General features: G+C 39.7%; 1 protein-coding gene across 2 annotated transcripts in view; it reads left to right on the forward strand.

Moving 5' to 3' along the window:
* The window catches only part of TBC1D8 (TBC1 domain family member 8), a 54,552-nt gene that overhangs the window by 14,988 nt on the left and 13,628 nt on the right, over window positions 1-25,936 (forward strand). Inside the window, exons 2-8 of one of the 2 annotated variants that reach the window (XM_060233813.1) lie at window positions 1,876-1,986; window positions 6,354-6,472; window positions 8,279-8,507; window positions 13,407-13,647; window positions 21,697-21,904; window positions 22,816-23,007; window positions 23,687-23,851. In XM_060233813.1, the coding sequence (XP_060089796.1) occupies window positions 1,876-1,986; window positions 6,354-6,472; window positions 8,279-8,507; window positions 13,407-13,647; window positions 21,697-21,904; window positions 22,816-23,007; window positions 23,687-23,851 (1,265 nt within the window). Of the gene's footprint in view, window positions 1-1,875; window positions 2,032-6,353; window positions 6,473-8,278; window positions 8,508-13,406; window positions 13,648-21,696; window positions 21,905-22,815; window positions 23,008-23,686; window positions 23,852-25,936 lie in introns of both variants that reach the window. The other variant, XM_060233811.1, reaches the window with a different exon arrangement.

Consider the following 25,936-nt stretch of genomic DNA (forward strand, 5'->3'; position numbering starts at 1 on the left):
GAAGCACTTAACGGCTTCCAGAATGACATGAAAGAATAAGGCAATATCTTTGAAGAGGCTTTACTACTATGGAGATAGAGAAAGGCTTCTTTGATATAATGCCAGTTGGTCATTGCTTAGTTTTTTTATGACTGTGTCATAGCTACAGGATTGGGGTTGGGAGGGCAGACTAGACTGCCATGGTGCTCCATCCACAAGTCGCAGAAGCCTCCTGTCAAGAAATTGAGCGTTTCATCAAGTGTAAGTGTTTGTCTGCATCATTACCTGGAAAATGACACTACCCAAGTTCTAAGTGTTTGTGTGGGTTGCTATCAGCTTAAGTAAGCCTAGAGACCATGTCTTTAATGGCAAACACTTGTAAAATAGTAAACACCTGTGAACTGTCAATTCCAACTGACAGGAGGCCATCTAGTTTGACAGAAGAGCTAGATGGGCCCAGCTAAATTGGTTGTTCTGTACCAATGATTGGTTGCACAATTCTAGTACTTTGACAGCCAGTCAGGAATATAAGTGGATTAGTAAAATATCAAAACTCAAGAAGAGGAGCAGAAGATCAGTGCTGGCACTAAAGGTTCTGCTGCCCTAGGCATGTCTCCCCGTGTGCTCCTAAGGGGGGGGATATTTTTCATGCACCGGTGATGACATCATCGTGCCAGCCAGCAGGCAAGCCGAGAATCCCGGGCCTTACACACAAATGCTGCCGCACCACCACTTTTCTTCACAGGGCAAACATTGTCTGTGCTTCTCAGAGGCTTCAAAAGAAGCCTCTGAGGAGCATTCCGCTTTACTGTTTAAAAGTGGTTGGGCTTGTGGCAGCTTTCCATTGCGCACATCAGCTCTGACTAGTGCAATGGGAAGGTGCTACCGCCCAGTCGCTTTCAACCCGAAAGCAGCAGGCAGCGGAAAAATGGTGATCTCTTTGGAGGCTTCCTTGGAAGCTTCTGACAAGTACAGGCAACGTTTGCCCTGCGAAGAAAAGCGGCAGCGCCACCCGGGGCTCTCAGTTTGCCTGATGGCTGGCGAGATTGTGCCTACCTTGCCTACTCCCATGTGCTGCCCCTGCAGAAGACACTCTTGTGTCTGGGGCATTGCAGTTGACTGAAGTCAACAAAAGCAACCAAATGGTAACCAAAGGACTGTAAGAAGCTTGATGCTCTGCAGAAAACCTTGTGAGGAGAAAGCTGCAGGTTGGAACTCTTCAGAGAAGTTTGTGCAATTGCCTCAGTGCTTCCACTGTCCTGATTTGAATTGTATTGTTGAGGGAGAAACTGCAAGCAACCCTGAGAAGCTGCTAGCTGTAGCAAGTATTGGCTAAGATAGGCTTGCAAAGTTTTTTGTTTCTATGGTTCTTGTTTGTACACCTCAATTTTTTTTCTGTCTTGTAAATAAACTGCATCCTTCTTATATTTTAAGTGGAAGGAGTTCTGGTCCACATTACTAGTCTAATTGGGTGAATTTGCACTAAGTAGCAGACAAAAAGGAACACTATCTTCGTTAATGGAAATTCTTCTCTACATTAGAAATTCTAGATACCTCCCAGAAACATGATGTTTTGACACCTACCACCCTCTCCTCTCCTTCCTTTATGCTTCCACCGCCCCCTTATTTTTATTCACCCCAATCGCACCCTAGTCTACTACCGCCCCCTGGATCATTCCAGCGCCCCTCAGGGGGCAATATCGCCCACTTTGGGAAACACTGATCTAAAAGGATGGTGCCCATCCTTTGTCTTATTGGTTCCCGTCATTTTCTGAGTACCTATTTCTGATGAGCAAGTCAGTTTTAGAGGACACTTGTGTAACCTGCTAAACCAAAAATTGCTATGAGAATTTATAGCCTTGTGTTTAAAAATATTTTTTCTTTATATTTGTTCAGGTCGTTTGGTAGGTGCTCTGGATACTGTGCTCGATTCTAATGCCCGTGTTGCTCCATTTCGAATTTTACTCCAAGTGCCAGGATCACCTGTTTATTCTGCCATAGCATGTGGTGAGTTATTGAATGGATCCGAAGTTTACTGGGCCTTAGCCATTGGTGAGTTGCATACCAGACAAGAATAATGTCTGAGCATGCTATGATCTGCATGTCAGAGAAGCTGAAGGTAACCTGAATTAATAACATTGCTTTGTGCTTAAGGGCTAATTTAACAACCAAAATGTAACTTGTAACTTTTCCAGATACAGGAAATTAGTTACATGCCATTAAAAGCACCTGGGAGTGCAGTCGTTTTCCTGCTTGATTGGAAGTTAGAACAATTGAACTTTATCAGTTGGCCCTCTGTACAAGCATGATCTTCATGGCACCCACTTTGGGGGAAGTGTATAATAGTGTTGTTGAAGGGCGCCCCTCTTTCCATTTTGCCCCATTTTGTGTTCCTGCTTCCTATAAAGCTGTGGTTCCCTGATGTTTTGCCTCCTGTCCTGACCAGCCTTTCTCTGCAATGGTGCTTAATAGTGAGGAATGTTTACTAGAAGAGGGCATTGTAAAATAAACTCCTCTAAACAACAGAAAGATAATTATCATCAGTGTTGCATTGAGCAGCAGTGTACAACCAAAGCACTTTGGTGTCTATATAAAGACAGGTTCAAAAATGGTGAAGAAACAGCATAAATTATTTAAATTTGTTTGCCAAAGAATGTTGTTATCAGCAGCACTGAAACCGTCTTACTAGGATTGATTGGAGTCAGGAAAAACAACAGGTGGGCTCTCTCTCTCTCTCTCTGATTTTTGCATACTACTTCTTTGACCTTCTTGCAGAAAAAGAAGGACTAAATTGCTAAGATTGTTCTTTCTGCTCACAGCAAGTAACTACAGACAGACATGAGCGGAGGAATGTGGTTGAGAATACACATTTAAGATTCCTACGTTTTTCTCTCTGGTATTGTCCTTAAAATACACATAAGTGGCCAGCTGGAAAGGTTATTCCTTTGCTCATATATTTGAGGCATTTCTACATAGGAATTTTCTGTGTATTTAAGATTGTGTGTTCTGGTGTTTGTATTAAAAAAGAATTATAATGGGCAACATAAAAATTGACTTATTAATAATGTTTAAGTGTCTGTTGCCTGTCATGTTCACCTGTGAGGCTTCTTCCACTTCCTTCATCTTCCTAGTGCTCTTCAGTGAACTTGTACTCATCTGTTCTGTCCCCTCCTTAATCTGCCTTGATTACTTTCTCTGTCCACGGCATTACTGTCACAAGGATACACAGGTGTTAATAAGGTGGTGTTTGATATGATTGTGTCAGATGGTGTTTGATATAATTGGCTAATAGTTTTGCATTTATACAGCATGAAAATGTTTAAAGCACTGAAATGCTCCAGAGTCATATTTGTTGTGGTTCCACAGTATCCCTGCTGTTCATTTCACTGTCTGGTTATGACATGGTCGAAGACTGTAATGTTAATTTCTAACTGTCAGTTTGCCTGGTATGTAATATCACTACATTAATAGGACTAATGCAGAAGGGTTGTTGAATGATAACGGTAATTGCACATGGAAATAAATTTAAAGAAAGCAGAATAAAAATCTAGTCAAGAGAAGTACGTAATTCAAATTGCATCTCATGAAAGAAGTGAGAAGAGAATTGACTGTAGCACAGGTAGTCTACTCTCTGGCATTATTTATAGACTGCATTTATAATATGTTTGTATGTATTTATAGAAGCTTGTGAATCAGGACAGTGCTTCTATCAGAGAGGACCAGACTGCTGCTGTTGGCCTCAGAATCATTAGTGCTGCATAAGAGGAACAAAAATCCAGACTACAAAATTATGGGGGTATCCTGCTTCATTTGCAAGCTCTTTATTTAATTTTAATTTCAACATACCTCCTGTCCCACAGAAAGCATAGTCCTAAAGCAAACCGTAAACTGAATTTTAAAACTCATAGTTATATGAAATATGTAGATGAAATATGCATGTTTTTTTCATGGCTGTTTAATTGTAATGATATGACTAACTCTCTCTTGGGCCTAAAGGCAGGGCGTCTCCTTCAGATTCACACATCCCCCTCACTCTTGAAGCCTTGTCATGTGTTTGCCCCACAGGGCGCTTTTTAAAAAGTCAGAGGACACCCTTTCCCATCCACTGTGGGGTTTGCTGCTTCTCAGAAACTTCCTCAGGTAGGGGCAAAATCTGGAGGCTCTGAAAGTGGCCAAGTCAAGGCAGCCAACCCCAAAACTTTGGAGTCCAGAAGGGACTGCACTTTGCGTGCAAGCAGGGGGGTTTCCTTCCACCTCCATCTCCTCCACCCTGGCACTTTGAAGCCAGCAGCTCCATCTGTTCCCCCCTCCTTGGCCCATTCCACATAGCTTCCTTCGCTTCCTTCTCCTGTACCTCCCTCCTCTTCACCTGCTTTTGGTAGCTCAATTATGGCAAAAAATTAAAAAGCAGTCTGTCTGTCCCCCCCAGAGGCTCAGGGGGCCCTGCCTGGAAGTTGGGACAGTGCCCCACAGACCCCCCTGTGGCTATGGGCTTGTTGCCCCACCATTGCTTTATAATTCAACTTACTTTCCTTATCCTTAACTCATCTCCTCTCCACTTGTTTTTCAAATTAAAAATATTCAGTATTCCTTAATCTGCAGCTCTGTCAGCACAAGTATAAGTATTGTAACAGTGTAAACTTGGTTCTTCCTTGTGGTCTCCTGTCTTTCTAGAGAGCACCTTCTCATGGGGCATCATACATAGCAGTTCTATTTTATGCTGTTATTTTGCCCTTTGTCTGTAAAAGCAGCTGTGGGCAGCTGTAGCTATACAACGTTTGGTAATTGTATGAAGTCTTCCATTTTATTAAAAAGCAAAGGTCGTTTTAATGTTGGTGTTTTCAGTGTGTACATGTATTTGAGCAAGAGTTACCTTGATGGATGGTGTTTATCAAGAGCCATCATTGTAAGGCCTTCCTGTTGAGGAAATTAAATCTTGGAAAGGTTCCCTGGCAAATGGCACTTTCTGTGGGAAACTTGACAGAGGAAAGTGGAAAATATTTAGCAATATTTATCATCTCTTTTTTTGAGACTCTATACAGTATCTTTAATGGTCACAGAGCACAGGTTAGATTCTGAGATTTTCTTGATCCCCTACTATTCTCATTTACAGATTTCATTTGCTGCTGGCTCTGTTTATAAGACTTGGAGAGTGCTTCTTACAGTGTTGTAGCCAGCCTTAGTTATTACCTTTTCTCACTATGATGACAAAAATAGTCATGTTTAAGAGCTTGAAGAGACAAGAATAAAAGTTATATCTTTCAGATCTTAGTAACAAAGCAGGGAGCCTGGTTTAGAATAATGAAACCAGGCGGAAGTTAAAAGGTTTTGAATAATGAAACCAGGTGGAAGTTATTAAGCCTCTTTTTCCTTCTTTTCGTGCCCCATAAGCATGAACCTGCAATTTGTGAAATATTCCCAGTATCCCAAACCCTGAAAGTCATGGGGCAAGATATTATGATGTCATATTTTCACAACTTGGGTGGGTTAGTTCTAATTAAGGTAATTTCTGGCCCATTGTGAATTGTGTGCTCTTGCATTTGATGTTAATACTTTTGCCTGTTTTCTGCACCAAATGCAAATTATGCTGCCATGTGGTCTTCCTGTAAAAAAAGAACCAAGCTTGTTTCTACTTCACAAAGCAGGGACATATATACTACTGTATATAGTTTGCTGTAAGTTGGCTCCTACCATGTAATTTTGTATTATTTAACTTGTCATGTTAACACTTATGCTTTGCTTCAGCTTTGTTTAGGGTTTTTTTTAGATTTGTGGTTGGTTTTGTAACCCAAATCCTATTTCATTGTTTATTGAATATCCCATCCTGTTGATTGTATCGATTCACTCTGTGTAATGCGCCTTGAGTTCCAATGAGAAAGGCAGACTATAAATAACATAAATAAAATGCCTTTTATTGTGTGTAAACAATGTATAAAAAAGGTAAATGTAGTCCCCTGTGCAAGCACTGGTCATTTTTGACTCTGGGGTAACATTTTCACAACGTTTTCCCAACAGACTTTTTACGGGATGGTTTGCCATTGCCTTCCCCAGTCATCTACACTTTCCCCCCAGCAAACAATGTATACAGTTGAATCAAGACAAACAGTATTCCTGCTGATAAGTAATATCACAATACAAAATGAATAAAAAATGTAATAAAGGTCTATATCATTACTTTCTTTGTATATATGTTTAGAAGACTTTATTGTTTTTGAACAAGGAGTATTAAAACATAAAAAATAGAAATGTGATTTGGGCTAAATACTGTGTATCTGTTTGAATTCTTTGTGCCATAACCTTGTTGCATCTTTCAAATTTGACAGCTTTCCCCACAATGGTACCTTATTCCATTTGTTTTCTGTTTCTTGTCCTAGGTGCAACAGATGAGGAAATAAATCAGCACTGGGAGTGGCTGGAACAAAACTTACTCCACACCTTGTCTGTTTTTGATAATAAAGAAGATATTGTTAGTTTTGTCAAAGGAAAAATAAAGGTATGAGAATGGCCTGTTTCCATCTCTTTCACAGACAAAATTGGTAAAGAAGGCTCTTATGGAATAATGTTTTTCTTTTCTCTTTAAGTATCTGTAGGAGCAAAAACATTCTAGCCAGGTTGATAATCACTTAAACTTTCTGTTCTTGCAGCTTGAGAGATTGTAGCTGTATACTTTTGAACTTGTTTCCATTTTTCTGTATTGATTTTTCTAAGACTTGAAGCTAGTTCATCATTCATAGGTGAGAAATTAGTGCCTTTGCCTTGTATTTGGAAATGAAGAGACTAGATTTCTGCTATCTCCAATTCTGCATTTAATATTTTTCTTTCTGACCTTTGTCTGGTCCCTGGGTTTAGCATGTATCTCTGCTTGGAAAATTCAGGAAGGATACATCTGTGTTCGGTAGTACCTGAAGCAATTTATCTTGCTTCAGGTCACCATGGCAGAGGAAAAATTCGAACTAGATACTTCCTGCTTCAAAGCTTAGTCTTGGAACCACTATTTACTTTGGCTGTCCTTGTCTTAATTTTTTTTGTCAGTAGTGAAGATGTGTATCATATTGTAGTATTTGCCTTCTGACCTTAGTTTATTTATTTAGTTAAGAGCTTGTTGCAAGTTCTAGCGCCTTACATAAATATATATAGGAAATGTTAGATTTATAACTTCTCATTTTACTGACCAACCGAAAAATATATGCCCAGGGGTCTAATACAGCCAGGGAAGGTGCCCAGCTGATTCAATATTAGGAAGGTTTACTACCTGAAGACACTATGGAAGTTGCTAATTACAGTGGCTTTAGTCAGATGGAGAGCCATTTAGCATTTATTTATTCCAAACCTTGATCTCATCAGTATGCCTTGAGGGAGCTTCCAGAGAACAGTTAACTGTACAAATGTATTTGCTTGAATATGTGCCTACAGAGATATGGCAGGTGGATTGTAGGTGATTGGGTCAGCCTGGCTTTTGCTTGAGCAGCTCTCCCTCTTTACCTCATCCAGCCCAATCAAAAGTGATGGCAGCCACAAGCAGTTGTGATGAAGAACGCAGCCAGAAGGGGATTATCCTCACCTGTTTGTGTTTTAGTCCTTCAAGCAGTTGCCACTGCTGTTTTTGATTTTTCTGCCAGTATGCAAGAAAGGAAAGAGCTTGAGAGCAGTAAAGCTGGTAACACTGTTTGCATAGCGGTGGCAATGGAGGTTTGTCTTTGGGATGAAAGGCTGCAAGAAGAGAAGCTTGTCAGTCAAGCCACTTAAAATGCATAACACTAAGGTACTTTTCAATAGGCTCCTTTGTGCATTTATTCTCCTTTTGCTCCTCATTCAATTATCCTTGATGAGTTTACTATATTATTAGTTAATTGCTATTGCCATTTCATGCTGGATATTTTATCTTTAAAATTGCAAGGAGAATAGAAACAAAATTTAATTTGCTGGTACATTCACTGGAATTAGAGAAACTGGATTATATAGAATTGTGAGCTAACAGTGGCTATGAGACTGAACTTTGAATCAGGAAGTACATAGTTTGAATCTTTCCTCTGCCATGGATTCACTAGGTGTCTTTAGGCAAGTCACTTGTCAGGCAACATCTGCAATATGGGGAGAATGCTGACCTGCCTTTCAGGATTGCTGTGAGGATTACAGGATCGCCTATGAAATAATTTGCTGTTTTATATATATGATGGTTTTGTTGTTGATAATGGGTACTTAACAGTAACATTTGTAAATGATATGATTGATATAATTGGTTAGTTGGATATGAACAGTTCATGTTTGGCTGTAACACGTTAATTTGTCATTGACTTAGGCATTAATTGCAGAAGAAACGAGCAGTAAACTAGCTGAGCAAGAGGAAAATCCTGAGAAGTTCAGAGACGCACTAGTGAAATTTGAGACCAGATTTAACTTTCCTGAAGCAGAGAAACTGATTACCTATTACTCATGTTGCTGTTGGAAGGGCAGAGTTCCTCGACAGGGATGGCTTTACCTGAGCATCAACCATCTCTGTTTTTATTCCTTCTTTCTGGGCAAAGAATGTAAGTATAAACAGATAGCTATAACTAGTCCTTGAATTTAGTTTTCATGCCACAGATTTCCCTCGATAAAGCACAAGAGAATTGTGTTTCTCCTGGTAAAACTCATCCTTTGGCTGAATCAGTATCTGATATGGCCAGCTTCACTTGTGTCAGGCTGGCACATTCCAGTAAGAGACCATGCAGCTTTTCCTGAGTACTTGTTTATTTGGATTTATAACTTTGTCCTGCAGGCTGATGATGTTTACCAAGCATGTTAAAGCAGTTATTGAAATGACTGTTGTAACTAAAGGAGTGTAAGAACCAGATCTAAAGATTCCGTTCTGCTAACAGTGTAGCCTTCATCCAATGCAAGGATACTTCTATTAGTGCAAGAGTTTGTTTCTCAGTGCAAATGGAATAATAGAATGGGTTGTTCATCCTATCCACATACAGAAGCAGGGCCAAATCTTCTTAAACCTTTTGGATTTTTTTTGCGGGGAGGGAGCAGTTCCCAGTTCCAGTTCTACATCTATTAGCTTGTCCATGCCTTCTGGCTTTTTCCTTAAGCACTCTGCATCTAGTAAACATTCTTAGGAGAATGAAGGCTCATGATGAATACCAGCATTCATTTTCCACTAGTGGAACATGCACCTCACACTGGTAGAAGACTTTCTATATAAAATGAAAGCGCCACAAAATAGAACTTTTGGATCCTACCCCAAATGCTTTTTTCATCAGTAGATATGCACGTGCATCTTGTCGCCATTGTAAATTATGCTGGGTTTCCTCCGCCTGTTTAACAACTGTTAAATTGACTTCTTATTTGATGGGGTGATAGCAGGTGACGAAATAAAATGTTATTCTGTTATTCAATATGGTTTGTTATCTATTCCAGAACTATTTTTGGGCTAATAATTGTGAGATTTTTGCTTAAACTATATCCTGTTCAATACAAAATCCATAATATCTTGACTGTACTACATGGGCACTTATTGAACAATATTAAGCAAGGTAAATTCTTATAACCAAAGGGGAGAACCTTTTATCCAGACAACTTTCCCATAACACATGAACTGGAAGCATAGTGTACAGGAGGGACTGTTATAGTATAGGAGAGCATGGACATGGTAAGAGATTTTTGAACAGCCTTGCTTTTAGATTAACAGACACATTTTTTGGTCAGGAGAAAGCAGTTGCTAGCTCTCTGCCCATATTCCAGAGTTCATATTAGTCTTCTCTCACTTGTTTGTGCACTTGCAAGAGGAATTTGACTGAATGAAACAGGGTGTCTTCTGGAACTAAAATAAACCCATCTTTTTCTCAACAGTGTTTTGTGGTTTAAAGTGAGCAGAGAGCCAGTTAGGGACTGTGTGTGTGTGCTGATCTGGACAGATGTCAGAAGATAAGCAGGGTTGGCCCTGGCTAGTATTTGGATGTGAAACCTCTAAGGAATAGCAGGGTCATGCTGCAGAGGCAGACAGGCAGTGGCTGAACACCTCTGTCCTTGAAAATCCCATGGGGTCCTCTCCTCATAAGTCAGCTGTGACTTGATGGCAAAACAAACAAAAGGAGTGTGTGTATTTTCTGCTTATTCACTTAAAATAAAAATGCAGATCTTTTGATTTCTGTTTTCTAACACAAGCCTCTGAATACAAAGAAACCTAAAAGTCCAAATAAATGAAGTTTGACTTCTTTTCATTGACTTAAAAGAAATACCTCTGAGAGCTCTTTAATTTCTGCTTTACACTGGTTAGATAAAAGATTTGAAAACTGAATAGGGAGTTGCCCTAGATTTTGTCCAGAGCCACTTTTGTCAAGTCTCTATAATTGTGCCTTCGGAGTTTTCAGTGCATATGAAACATTACTCGTTATGGTTTGAAAATGATGACTGTGATCCTTCTTTTATCTCATGACCATGTACAAACTGGCAACAAAGGATTCATTATACTTGCTTCTTACATTGAAGGATATTACTTAATATCATAGATCAAGCCTTGGGACTGCAGGAAATCATGTGATTGCACAGTTATTGTCATCTTGATTAAATCTGCTGGGAGGAACAAGTACATCTGAGGTTGCTTGCAGAAGGACAGCAGTTCTTTGTAGATGCTTTAGATTATTTAAAACTCTTAATAAACCCAGGTTGTTGGGGAAAAGGTCTTAACCATGCCTCGTTTATAATAGCTGTTATCAGACTTAGTCTGCTAGTTGCAGCATTGTGGGTGCCACCCTTCCCAGTGACAATTCCAAAATTGATCTGTGCCAAATTGTTAATTCAGTCCTCTCAAGCTGGTCACAAAGGACACTTTAGAACCCTTTTTTAGAACACTAAATGCTTTGAACAGTGCTGTGTGAACTGGCAAAACATGAAAGATTCATTCCATTTCAGGCTAAAAGCCTGGAGGGAGAAGTTTTTTCAGGAATGCATCCCAACACTTTGGATAATAGATTATAGAAACTGCTCTGTAGTTTGTAGAATTAAGTTAATTTGTGGCAGTTAATTGGCTATCTTTTCGCCTGCCTGAACAGCTGTTCCTCCATCTGCAGTGTTAGACTGCCTCAGAGCTCAAAGTGGGATGGGATGCCATCCATCTTCTAAGGGTGTATTAAACCACTCCAGATGAACCCACCCCCAACATGGAGCAGGCTCACACACCAATATTGCAAAAAGCCACTAAGGAATTGTTTCATACTTGTGCTGTATGGGCAAGGCTACCTGAAATAGGTTATGTTGAATTTAGAACTTAATTGCTGGATGGAGATGAAGCTGTCCCTTGACAATGCTGGATGAAAATAGCCTGGGCCTTAATTTAGGATTGTCCTGGACAGAACTTCTGATAGAACTGGGAGAGACAGGTGTTTCGAAAGGCAGTGTGCCTGCCTACCTCCACTCATGTAGCCTGGGGAAGACTATTGGAATAGACTTTGCTGGATTTGCACTGCTTCTGCAGAGGCTGAGGGTGTGTGCATTATGGCTCAGGGACAGAGCATCTGCTATGCATGCAGAAAGTCCCAGTTCAATCTGCAGCATCTCCAGCTAAAAGGATCAGGTGGTATAAATGTATTATGTGATTGGTCAAATGACTGTAATAAAGAATGACTGACTGACCAATCAGGTGGTAGGTGATACGAAAGACCTTAGACCCTGGAGAGCCACAGCTATTTTGAGTAGACAGTACTGACAGTGAAGGACCATGTTGTGCTCAAGTGCACAGCAACAACCTCTAAAAATGTTTTTTGAGGCAGGAGCTGGTTATTACCTTTAAAGCCCTATATGTCCTGGGACCTGCCTACCTGAAGGACCGTCTCTCCCCACATGTTCCCCAGAGAGCACTGAAGTCAGGAACACAAAATCTCCTCACTATCCCCGGGCCAAAAGAAGCCCGCCTGAAAGCCACCAGGGAAAGGGCTTTCTCCGTTATGGCCCCCGTATGGTGGAATCAGCTGCCGGAAGAGGTGAGGGCCCTGCGGGACTTAGCGCAGTTCCGCAGGGCCTGTAAGACGACCCTCTTCCGGCTAGCCTATACCTAGCCTACATTTAGCTAGGATAACAACCTGAGGAAACTGGCCAGCCATCTGTTCATAGGAAACTGAATTACTCTGTTTTAATGTTTTAACTGTTTAAATTATTTAATTGTTTTACATTTGAAATTGTTTATTTTTAAGTTTGATTAATTGTTGGAAGCCGCCCTGAGCCATCCGTGGGAAGGGCGGGATATAAATCCCAAATAAATAAATAAATAAATAAATAAATAAATAAAAATAAAAAAATAGTAGGTCACTATCTTTACAAGGTTTGACTTCATTTATAATAGCTCCATTCTTGGTAATGACTTATAATGGGTACAGTACCAATAGCTTACAGAGCGGTTGTATGTCCAGAGATTGTGAGTGGGCTAAATTAATTGTGTTCTAATTTGAAGGGAAATCATCTAGCTTCCTTTTTTCTTCTGCTCAGAACACTGGCCTACCCAAATCTATAACAGGTTATTCTGCTGTAGTTGAAACATCATTCATCAAAGCCCCAAAAGCATTTCCAATAGTAGTTAGCATTTTAAGCTCATAAAATGCAAGCTTGAACATTATGATGTATTTTTATTCTTGCAACCCCCACTCACACTAAGGCATTAATGGTAGCATACATGGCCCCCTCTACACCAACCCTTTGAAGTAGCTTAGGCAGAGAGAATGCCTAAGAGCATAAGGTCACAGACTGAGCTTCATAGCAGCACTAGCTGCATGTTCAGTCACCCATGAAAAACTTACATGGGGTGTGCTTGGAGTAACTTTGTTTTATTGATCCTTAGAATAAAGAGCAATTATCACAAAGTGCACTTTGGACTAATTTCACACACATGAAAAGCAGGAAGATTTCCCCCACATGAAAAGCAGGAAGCTTCTGGATTAAAGTGGACCATCTACATGGCATTTTTGAGCATCCTCACATTTTCCCTCAGGTTTTAAAAAGGAAAATGTGGGTGGTTCTTTTCTCTATGATTGTACTAAGACCCATCCATGGTCCAGTATCTTCTGTGCACAGCATGGTAGGGAAGGTGAGGGGAAAGGGGGGGTCCTATTCCCAGGCTAGAGAGCACCACTGTTGTACCTACACTACTGCATAGCCGTACTGGGAAGGGGGAAGAGCAGGTGACAGCAACAGCAGCAAGTGATATGGGAATGGGGTGATAGCAGATCTCATTCCTGCTGTTTTCTATGCTGTGTTTTTGTGTCTGTGACTGGAAGCAGCTTGTATGTACTTTTGCTTTCTGTATATCACTATGTATTCACTTATTTGGGAGTGTCCCACTGCATTCCGTAGGACTTACTTTCAGATAAGTATTCAGAGGAATCTGCGTGATATATTAGGGATTTTGATTTCTCTGTACTTGAACATATCCTTTTGTCTTTCTGTAATGACAGTAAAACTTATAATTCCCTGGGTTGATGTCCAGAAACTGGAAAGAACCGCCAACATCTTTATGACTGACATTATTCGCATCACCACTCAAAGTAAAGAACGTGATTTTTCCATGTTCCTTAATATTGATGAGGCATTCAGGATAATGGAACAGCTGGCAGATGTAACTCTCCGAAGACTACTGGATAATGAGATCTTTGAACTGGATCCAGGTCTGCAAGATCCTACTCAGATTACCAAGAGGTACATCATGAAATTGTATTTTTTGAAGGGCTGATAAGTAGCTCTTACAATTTTTATACAGTCCTCCCTTTGCCTCATTGCATTGACTAAATCTAAATAAAGAACAAATTTATCTGGGAAAGGGCAGTGAACAAAAAGCAAAAATAGCTCTTGAATGAGTTCTGTGACCTTTGTACTAATAAATTCAAAACAAATGTTTGATTTTTTTGTTCATGGTCCTTCAAAATGGTCTTTTCACAAGGTCTGTACTGCGTTATGTTGCACATCTGCATCTTTTATGTTCTTGAAGAAACAACATTTTTCTTGTTGTTGTTGATATCATGCCTTGCTGAAGGGGAAGTGAGTGAGAATTTTCCCTGCTTAGAACACAGCCAAATGCAAACTGTCTAATTGTGTGTGTTGTCTTTGGGTCTTAATGTTTTTGTATTGATTAAATATATGAAGTAGATTGCTTCTATTTTACTTGTGGCAAGTATGACTTGTCTTGCCTACCTCCCTTTATCAAGTGTATTGCTGAATGTGGTTTAAGTTTGGATCCAAGGCAGTTTTTCTGTATTTAGTTCTACAGAGTGCTGTTTAATTGGAACAATTGACTGTGCTTAATTCTCAAACTCATTAACATTAAAAAGTTTCTGCTATTACCTTTGACTTCGGCCTAATCCTGTTGAGGTGGGCTGTAGCATGGCAGACTTCAGGAGGCTCTTCCAGTAGAGAAAATCTTTAAAACTCCAGTTATTGGGTCTAAAGTAGACTACCAAGAAGCAGCCTCTTAGAGCCAAAACAGTTCTGTGCTGGGGTTCTTTGTTCCTTTAAAAAAACTCTTCTGGGGAATGGAGGTTTTATTTGGATTAGTACTGTGGCATGTAAGGTTGGGTTTTTGTAAAGCTTGTGACCAACCACACTGTTTTCTCAGCCTGAAATGGTCTTGGGGAACTGTTTTTTGCCCTGTTGGGCTAAATTTACAAATACCTGTATATTTAGCCATGTAGCAAGTGGATGCTCCGTAAGGTCTTTTCAGGTTGGGGGAAATGGTGCAGGGTGAGGCTTATGCCATGGTCCCAATCCAAATTGCCCCCCTCCCATGCCTGAAAGTGTAAGTTTAAAAAAGCACTGGGAATTTGGGATCTTTGAACATAATACTAGCTAAATAAAATAACCTCTACTTGAACTGAACTGGCGGAGAGATCTTGAGGTTGTGGTAGATAACTCACTGAAAAGGTGAGTTTTATTGCACAGGTGCAATAAAAAAAAGCCAACACCATGCTGGGAATTATTAGGAAGGGAATTGAAAACAAATTAGCCAGTATCATAATGCTCCTGTATAAATGAATAGTGCGGCCTCATTTGAAGTACTGTGTACAATTCTGGTCACTGCACCTCAAAAAAGATATTATACCATTGGAAAAAGTCCAGAAAAGGGCAACTAGAATGATTAAAGGGTTGGAACGCTTTCCCGATAAAAAAAGGTCAAAATGCTTGGGGCTCTCTAGCTTGGAGAAATGTCGACTGCGGGGTGACATGATAGAGGTTTACAAGATTATGCATGGGATAGAGAAAGTAGAGAAAGAAGTACTTTTCTCCCTTTCTCACAATACAAGAACTCATGGACATTCAATGAAATTGCTGAGCAGTCGGGTTAGAACTGATAAAAAGAAGTACTTTTTCACCCAAAGGGTGGTTAATACATGGAATTCACTGCCACAGGAAGTGGTGGCGGCTGCAAGCATAGACAGCTTCAAGAGGGGATTGGATAAACATATGGAGCAGAGGTCCATCAGTGGCTATTAGCCACAACTTATTGTTGGAACTCTGTGTCTGGGGTAGTGATGCTCTGTATTCTTGGTGCTTGGGCACAGTGGGAGGGCTTCTAGTGTCCTGACCCCACTGGTGGACCTCCTGATGGCACTTGATTTTTTTTGGCCACTATGTGGCACAGAGTGTTGGACTGGATGGTTCATTGGCCTGATCCAACATGGCTTCTCTTATGTTCTTATTGCAAATAGAACAGACAAGTGGTTGTTTCTGACATGTCTAGAATACCTGAGAACTAGCTATTAGTGGGGAATTGAAAGACACTGGGGGAAGTAATTACTGCCTTTCATCCTGGAGATTCCCCAAACAAAACAGTTGCTTTGTGTGGGTTCCTCATACACATCACAGTCATGGATTTGACTTAAAGTGAAACTTGGTTAGTACTCAGCAAAAGACTCCCAGTAACTTTTTTCTATAGTGAAACGAGTCCTTTAGGTAGCATAAATATACAAAGAAGAATTAAAATACTGTTGACTAATTCTCAAAAGTAGTGAGATGTTGACTCATTACGTATAAAAGCTTATGAAATGCTCCAACATGTTTTGTCCTACACTAGGATATAATACCACACAAACATATCAATGTTTGAAGATGTCCTGCTAGTAATGGATCTTGTGTGGTACTTTTAATCAGGATGTGGAAAGCATGAAACTTATGCAATGTATGGTTCTGGTTCCTGTTCCAGTTTGATACCACAGCTAGAAGAGGTTTTCTGCTTTGGTTGCAAGACTAAGTGGTTCTTAGTCATCATACTCTCTTGTGAATTTTCTTGCTGTTTGAAATTTCATGGAATTTTACATTTGTTGGTTTGCTCCAGACTTTTCAAGTGCTTTAGTGGGAAGAAAGGGCAGGTGAGAAAGAGACATTTCACAAGTAGATCATCACTCATGGACTTAGTTCTCAAGTTCCACTTAAGAAAAGAAAGTAATTTTGGCAGTTTTCCCCTTGTGTTGCTCCCAGGGGTGCCTTGGCCTCCAGGAGCATCAATGGAGAGGGACCATTATGGATTGCAGTGGAAGAGGAGAGGCAAGGGAAGTCCTGTGAAATCCTGCCATCAGCAGATATTTACCACAGGATCTAGTGATAAAGGGAATTTCACCAAATGTAGTGATATTGGAATAGAGCTGTGCATTTTATTTATTTGCTTATAATCAGAGCTTTTTTTTAGCAGGAGTGCACTGAAACCCAGTTCTGGCTGGCTTGGCATCAGGGGATGTGGCCTAATATGCAAATGAGTTCCTGCTGGGCTTTTCCTACCAAAAAAACTCTTCGTGAAACAATGATGACGTCAGGGGGTGTTCCTGCTTATTATAATCCTCCTTTCTTGCTGAAATTCAAGACAGATTAGACAACTAAAATATACACCCAAATAATGGATAGAAAACTAGATTAAAATATTATAGAACAAAGTACATGCAACAAGCAATCCATCATCATAATTGTTCAAGGCCATTGGCCTTCACAATTTAAACAAGTCTAAAACAAAATTACAAGCAACCAAAGTTAAAATTCTAAAACCTTAGCATACAATCAGTACAATAATAGTAAAACAATTCAGTTAGAAGTATTCTTAGAAACAAAGTTCTCTCCAGGTTTTTTTTTGGTAGAAAAAGCCCAGCAGGAACTCATTTGCATATTAGGCCTCACCCCCTGACACCAAGCCAGCCAGAACTGCGTTCCTGCTAAAAAAAAAACCCTGGTTCACTCTAATCGTCATAGCAACCAGGGCAAAAAGAGCTAATCTGTAGGAAACAGAGGGCTCTGCGTCTGAGAGAGTATAAACTAATTTTTCAGGATCTGAAAAGGCTGTAGGTTAGCTAAAATCATGGCCAGGAATTTATTCCTGGGTCCTAGATACAAAGGATAGGTCAGAACATAGTGTGGTAGATCTTCCGCCGAGCTTTTAAATGGACAGATTCTTTGATCAGTTGGAATTTTGGCATACCGGCCTGTTTGTAGCTTGGTTGGCAATGAAGCAGGATTACAGAAATTGGAAGACAAATAAAATAGTATAACAACATACAATAAACAATGCGATGGAAATTGCATACATTTTTCTCAAACATTAAAACTGCAATCCTGTTCCTTTTCTTCAAAGTATATGAACACATGAAACTTCCTTATATTGAATCAGACCACTGGTGTGTCATGGTCAATATCATCTACTCTAACAGTGGCACTCCAGGCCTTAGGTCAGGGTATTTTACATCACCTACTACTTGATCCTTTAAAATGAATTTTGCCAGGGATTGAACTTGGAACCTTCTATGTGCCAAGCAGATATTCAGCCACTGAGCCATGGCTTTTCCTCATAGCCAGTTAAAGTTTTTGAAAGAATGATCATTTTTTATATAATTAGAAGTTAAGCATTTAAATATGATAAAAGCATAAGGATTATACATTTATTTTTATGTATACATTTATTTTAATGTATAGAAAGGAAGGAAAATAACTTTCCGTTGGTTGATATCCCTAATTTTAAAGTATTCCTTTTCTCGTTGGTTATTTGCCCTGGGTTTGATCCCGTTAAGAAATGCCCCCCCCCTTCTCTCAGTATCATGCTACATTGTGCATCTCTGGGGGTTTTCCCATGACTTTTCTCTAATCTTCCAGAAACCTGCTTTGCTGCAGTGTTTTAGGAAAGAGCACAGCAAAGCTTGGATGGCAGCTATGCGAGTCGAGAAATTTGGATTTTCCCAGTCCACCCACATATGGCAGCCATTATCCTTTCTCCTGCCCCTGTGGTAACCATTTCCTTCCATCACCACTGGGGAATTTTTTTAGTTTTTGCTGTTAACAACAGAACAATTCCAGCTTGTACTTTTTTGAAATAGTAAATCTCTAACCCCTTTTGTTATGGAGATATGTGCCCTTGTCTTAAGATTTCAACAGTTAAAACGTTTTAGATATCTACTTTTTTTCCTTAAGTGAAAGCTTGATCGTTATAGAACCTGATAGTTATATTGTTATAAAACATTTTGTAACTGTTTTTTTAATGGAAAAGCCCTGAGGTGGCGGGGAGGGGAGGCCGCTGCTGGGGGATTGTAGCTGGGAAACTACAGAGAAACTTGCTTTGTGGAAGCCCTGCAGCTATACTGGCAACTGCAGCAGCAGGGAAACTACACAAGTCTGTCCTGATGTGGAAAACATCAGTGTTGAATAAATGCATTTTATTTGCACATGTGCAAATCAGAGGCAATGAATTATCTCTTTCTATTAATTTAGTGCCTTTCCATACCTATACATTTGAAGAGTTGCTTTGTAGATAGAACTGTTGATAATTTACCTTCCATTCATATACATCTTATTTTGGCTGAGGCTTCTGCAATACTGGTTGAAGATGCTGTTGCTCATTTTCATCTGTGTTGATGAGAATACAGAAAAATATTTTTGATATTGGATTTATATCCCGCCCTTCACTCCGAAGAGTCTCAGAGCGGCTCACAATCTCCTTTACCTTCCTCCCCCACAACAGACACCCTGTGAGGTGGGTGGGGCTGGAGAGGACTCTCACAGCAGCTGCCCTTTCAAGGACAACCTATGCCAGAGCTATGGCTGACCCAAGGCCATTCCAGCAGCTGTAAGTGGAGGAGTGGGGAATCAAACCCGGTTCTCCCAGATAAGAGTCTGCACACTTAAGCACTACACCAAACTGGCTTGTACTGAACCTTTTAAAAGGCATATCCTGACTCAGCTTAGTAATAATAGCTAATTATTGTCTGTGTTGTTAGTTATCTTCTGATATGAAATTGAATAACTAATAGAATGCATCTGTCTTTTCTGTTGTTTGTTTCAATTAAATTAAGACTTAGCTTTCAGTGCAAAACCTTGCTGAAAAGGTGGATTTGAACACATTAAGCTGCCTAAGTGAATCAGACTATTGGTCCATCAAAGTCAGTATTGCCTAGTTATACTACCAGCAACTCTCTAGGGCCCTCTGAAAGAGGTTTTTGTCTTTTGGGGGATTTTTTTTATTTGTGTGTGTGCACACACATAAGTGTGAGAGTGTTTATGCATCTGGAAGTCATGGCAACCTCTGGGGACTGACCCCTATAGGGGGCATGGAGGATATTCAGAGAGGTGGATGAATAAAACCTGCCTCTGCCCTCCCAGCCCTGGTCCAAGGAGGTCTCCCATCTAAGTACTTGCCAGAATCAACCCTGCTTAGCTTCTGAGATCTGACAAGATCAGGCTTTCCTGGGCTATCCAGGTCAGGGCCAATAGAGGCCCTTCTCATCTCCTACTACCTTTTTTAAAACTAGAGATGCTGAACCTGGGACCTTCTACGTGCTAAGCAGATGCTCTGTCCCTGAACTAGGGCCCCTTTTAGATTATTCAACCTATTTTATATTTTTAAACAACTATAAAATCTTCATTTCTGCTAAGCAGGATTTTACTAAGACTTGCAATATCAGTTGTTCATCATAGATTTTAAAAACTCTCTTAAAAGACTAGAGAAGTCTGTTCCATTTCTGTTTTCAAAGAAAGTATGTGTTGGAAGCCACTCCTTACATTCTTGATCTCATACTTTGAATTCTTCAGTGAAAGAGGGGGAAGCAGGTTGTCCTTAAAGTGAACAGAGTTTGAAGAAAGAAAAAAAAGCATATGAAGAAAATAATACTGGTGCGTTCCTAACTTAATAGTTTTAAGTTCTTATTTAAGTGGGTAAGAGGCCAGTGAGTCCTACAATCTCAGCTGCAGAGCCAGTTAGAATCTGTCAGAGGTGTGTAAAGTACATAACATTAGCCTGATAACATTGATATTCACTGCCAGAGATAAATAACTACAGATCAGAAAAACAGCTTTGTGATATTTCCTAAAGGGATAGAGAACATACAGCCACCTGTACTCTGTTATCTTCAGTTACCCAGTGTAAAAGCAACTTTACTCTGGGACAAAAATTTCTGGACTCAAGTGTTCCTTTCTGTTCTTCTACTGGTACATAATTATTTTAGTTTATTTTATCACAGAAGCCTACAGCATAAGAAACAAACATTAATCTGTTAGTACATAAAAGCAATAGGCTGGATTCCAGTGTTCCTTTGTGCTGGTAGAAGAGCACTGTCACCAGTGGAGGAGGGATTTGTTTATATTTTTATTTATTTATTTTGCTGATTCACTCCTGCTCCTTTTTTAGGCCCAGTGGTGTTTCTAGGAGGAGGTGCATCATTAAGGATGAGGCTGCAGAGCAAGGGAGAGTGTTCTGTCATTCATGTTGTATTAGGAATGCCAGCCTCCAGGTGGGGCTTGGGATCCTCCAGAATTACAGCTCATTTCCAGACTACATAGATCAGTTCCCCTGGAGAAAATGGATGCATTAGAGGGTAGATTCTATGACACTGCGCCCCACTGAGGTCCCTGGCCTTTCCAGGTTCTGCCCCCAAATCTCCAAACATTTCCCAAACTAGAGCTGGTGGCCCTACCATCTGCTAGTGGCCAGGGGGAGGCAGACTTGACAACCATAGTTCTGTTCCCAAAATGGATCCGGCCTAATTTTTAATATTCTCTGTATTGGTTGGGACAGATCATAGGGAACAATCTGGAGTAGAATGGGCATTTAGTGAAAACTGTTGAAGTCCTCCATAGAGTCAACAGAAAACTGTTGAAATCCTCCCTTTGTTCATTGGTATCCAAAGTGGTAGTAACGGCTAATAAGGGATTTGTATTTAAAGGTATTATTTTTACTGTTTTATGTATTTTACAAAATTTATATCCCATCTTTATGCCCTCATAAGGGCCACCAAGTTGGCTAACAAATTAAAACATACATAATAAAAAATCACATAAAACAGTTAAAGCTAACAAAAACACATCTTAAAACCATTAAAACCAGAATTAAAATACAATATTTAAAATTTTAAACATTGAGCAGGAAAGAGAGATAAATGAGGGCATGCCAAATGAAAGAATAAAGTATTTACCTACTGACAGAAGATGACAATGGAAGGGGAAATGGGAGTTTCTGTGGGTGGGTTGTTTTCAGACCGTTGTTGCTCCAACTGAGAAGGCCCTCTCTCTAGTTGTAACCCACCTAATTTCAGAAGGTGGGGGCACCTGCAGCAGGGTCTTGAAAGATGACCACAGCCATCTGTGAGTAGGTTATTGTGTCATCTTAAAAACCTTAACAAATGCTTAGTTATGCAGTTTTATTTTCAGCTGTTTTGGTGAAAAAGCTACAATCTTATGTCAGTTTTAGTCGTGAAACAAAACTACATTGACTCTGTTCTCTTTTTAAAGGGATCTTGAAGCCAGAGCGCAGAATGAGTACTTCAGAGCCTTTTTCAGGCTGCCAAAGAAGGAGAGGCTTCATGAATTTCTAGACTGTTCTCTCTGGACACCCTTTAGCCGCTGTCATACAGCTGGAAGGATGTACACCTCAGACAGCTATGTTTGTTTTGCTAGCAAAGAAGATGGATGCTGTAATGTTGTTATTCCACTATTAGAGGTTAGAGTCTTTTGTTTTGTACTTTACTGTTAAATGTTTGTTTTTAAAATCCATAATTTTTATGACAAATTACCTTGCTGATTAAAATACTGCTTTTGAAAGAAGGCTCTTAAGTAGAAGAGTGTCTGTTTATTGCAAGCCATTAACCAGCATTAACATGCTTCAGATAATGGTAAGCATTAATCCCTAGATCAGAATATGCATATTGGAGTGACTGGTGTGTCTTCACTGAAAGATAATAACCATAAGCATACTGTGTGATCTTCAAGCATTACCAGAAAAGTAATATAAAAATACTGCAGAAATACAATTGTCCCTGGGAGCCAGTGTGTTGTAGTGTTTAGTGTTGGACTAGGATCTAAAAGACCCAGATTGGAATCCCCACTCCACCATGGCAACTTGCTGGGTGACCTTGGGCAAGTCAAACACTATCAGCATAGACCTCCTCACAATGTTATTAGAATAAAATGGAGGAGAATTATATAAGCTGATTTGAGTCCCATTGGTAAATAAGTAAATAAATCAAGCTGCTTCAGCTGGTGTGCCCAGCTCACCAACTGTTCTTCCTGCTCTTCCTGTGGACTATTACTGAGGATGTGGAAATTGTAAAAAATGATTGCAAGCAAATAACTAGGTAATAACAGTGTTTCTTGATTAGTTACCAGCAAGTACAAGAATTCAACCTTGTGTACATAATGGTGGCTGTCATAAAGGGCTGTTGCTTAAGCAGCCTGTAGAGAAACAGATGTGTAAATGCTACTTCCTGCACATCTCACTCATTAACTGTGAATGTAGGTGTGTGTATGCTGCTTTTGATCAATCTGTTAACATTTCTATTTTACAATGCTGATTTACCAGAAAGTCTGTTTGAATGTAGTGATAAACACATTTTCTACATTTCATTTAAACAGGTGGTCACCATTGAGAAGATGGAGGATACCAGCCTGCTTCCAAATCCCATAATTATTAGCATAAAAAGCAAGACAGCATTTCAGTTCATTGAGCTGAAGGACAGGGATACCTTGGTAGCGAATCTACTTCTGAGATTGAAACAAGTAAAGGCTAGCAACCCAGCACTCCGTAACAGCAAAGACAAAGATATGGTATTAAACATTTATGTTTTAATTATACACTGAATATATTTAATTGCTTTAAAATGAAGCAATTTATTTTTATAGTTTGACTATACTGGCTTTTTGGAGAGGAAACCTGAAACCTCTGTTCCCAGATGTGAAATTCATGAAGAAAAGTAGGTGATAAGAGTTTTGAAATGCCACTGTGTTCCCAATATTCCTGTTAGCAAAAAGCTGAAAAGTTGGTCAATTTCCTTTGTCTATTTCTCACTAGAGCTAAGAACGTCATGTCCTCTAATGGCATCAGAAGATAATATTTTGTGGAACTATTTGTGGAATGTGTAGATTTGTTGACAATAGTGTTACGTTGGTCTAAAATTGCAGCAAGGAGAATACTCATATAATGGGAAAAGGCAGTTTGAGAAAATTGTTGTTAAAACTGAAGAATACCATGTACATACATTCTGAAAGATAGCAAGACAATGCTGTATTACAGGAATTCAATGCCTTTTACTTCCTAGTGGCAATATATATATTTGAGACAATTGTTGAGATATTTTGTGCTTTATAGTTTAATTTCCATAAACTGAAAAGCTAGGAAAGATGAGCTGTGTTAATAGTGCTCAGCTGCAGCTAGAGTTTACAGTTTATCTAGAGTTTACAGTTTACAAATTGGTTCTGAAAAATCTTTCTTTGCTTCTGTTACCAGAACTCTCATTCAGCATGTGCTGATTATCAGTTTGGGAGATTGGGAGTAGTACCTTCACAAAGCAATGGGGATGAAAATGATAAAAATGGCAGACCCCTTATGAATGCAGAGGCTCTGAGTTCAACATTTCATCATTGTGGAATGGATGGACTAGACTTTCGGATGGTATGTTGGAAAATTAAAATAAAAACAGATTTAAAAAAAACCCAGCTCCAAGTGTTGGGGAGAACATTCATAAGTGTATCTTAAAAGTACCTGAGAGTTCACAGATATACTTTGTGATATGCTGTTGATGTGAGGTTTGGACAGTAAAGGAATTACAATTTTGGTATCCTGGTGCGATGGCTATGGGTGGGGAGAGGAGACTGAGGCAACTGCCTTCTGCACTGAAGAATGTCTAGCCTTATTCTAGCCTTTCCCATAGATTCTTTGAACCCCAGCTGCTCACAGTCAAATAAAAAGGAGAACACAAGCTTTGATTGAAAGGGTGGTAAATGTGTAAGTTATATGCACCCTAAAGGTTGCTTATTTGGGAACCTGCTAAACCAAGACTGTAATTATTTATGAGATAAGTAAAATTGCTTTTTGATAGATATTTGAATGGAGAGACAAGGTACAAATGGAGATGAACGACAAAGGTTATTTAACAGAAAAAAAGTATTTAACAGGGCAAGAATCTTGTGTGGGAATGTTTCAGTATTTCAAAGTGAACTCTTCTCAGCTTTACCCTCACTAGGTCACAAGTTTCCCGCAATAAGAGTAGCCACTTTATAACTGAGCCTCACTTAATATAAATAAACCCTGATGGGAGATTTGATTTCCTTTCTCCTGACAGGTTACCTCAGCACATTCAAGGATTTTTTTTTTTACCATATAGAGTGCCTGACCACAGAACCCAGGCCTCATTTTGGGCGGTTTGGGCAAGAGCTCACAGGAGCAGAGCTCCAGAACCTATAAATTTTATTGTGCTCTTTATTTCTCTCCCCACTCCCAACCTTAAAAACTTGCTTCTGGGCTCCATTGTTCAACCTCCCTCAGTGATAATTTTGCTGAACTCTTAAGATTTGACAAACTTTCTAATATTTCCCCCCTGGTCTGTATTTGGATTGGAGACCACCAAGGAATACCAGGGGTCATAACATTGAGACAAGCAATGGCAAATCACCTCTGAACATCTCTTGTCTTGAAAACCCTAGCAGGGGTGTCAGATTCGTTCGTTACGAGGGCCAGATTTGACACAAATGGGACTTTGTCGGGCCAATCCGTGCGTATAATAAAATACAATACCTGGTAGCAGAGACATAAATTTATAAAGGATACAAGCAAACACAATTAAAAATATTATTTTAACTTAAATACAAACATGCTTAAAACTCTTGTGATATTTTGTTTAAAATGGAAAGGAAGGGGAATAGTGGAATTTGGCATGCAGTTTTTAAAATAAAACATCAATTAAAAGTACAAGGATCACAGCACAAACTAAAAATATAAAATGCTCTGAGTCTAGGAAAACATAAAATGGCTCGTCATTGCACCCCCCACCCCGGTCTACTCAGATTTACAATGGCTCTCCAGTGTAATATCACCCTTTGGCTGTGGATTCTCAGTTTAGAGTAGACACCCGTTCTCAGGTTCATTCAACAGAGTTATGCTGGCTCAAAGCATAAACCCTTTATTTGCAAGGAGCCATTAACATTGCAAAAGTAAAACTTCTTTAGCTCCACTTCATTGAAATACATTGCAGCACAGACAAAATTGCAAGGACCTACCTACCTGAGGGACCGTCTCTCCCCATATGAGCCCCAGAGAGCGCTGAGGTCAGCTGGAAAAAACCAGCTGAATGTCCCTGGGCCAAGGGAGGCCAGATTGAAGGCCACCCGGGATCGGGCCTTCTCTGTCGCAGCTCCACTGCTGTGGAATCAACTCCCTGAGGAGGTGCGGGCCCTACGATGCTTAGGGTCCGTAGGGTCTGTAAGACCCACCTTTTCAAGATGGCCTTCAACTAATGACAAAGCTAGGAAATGCTGCTGAAAATGCTTTCAGTTACTGAATTCCACTGAAGATCTAATGTTTATAACGCCACATTGTTAAATGTTAATTTTAATAATCTATAATTTTGTTTTAACCATGTTTTTATAAGTATAATTGATGTACAGTGTATTTTATGTTGTGAGCCGCCCTGAGCCTGCTTCGGCGGGGAGGGCGGGATAGAAATAAAAAATTATTATTATTATTATATTATTATTAAAT

This window comes from Heteronotia binoei, chromosome 3, assembly GCF_032191835.1.
Source record: "Heteronotia binoei isolate CCM8104 ecotype False Entrance Well chromosome 3, APGP_CSIRO_Hbin_v1, whole genome shotgun sequence".
In the NCBI taxonomy this organism is placed as follows: Eukaryota; Metazoa; Chordata; class Lepidosauria; order Squamata; family Gekkonidae; genus Heteronotia; species Heteronotia binoei.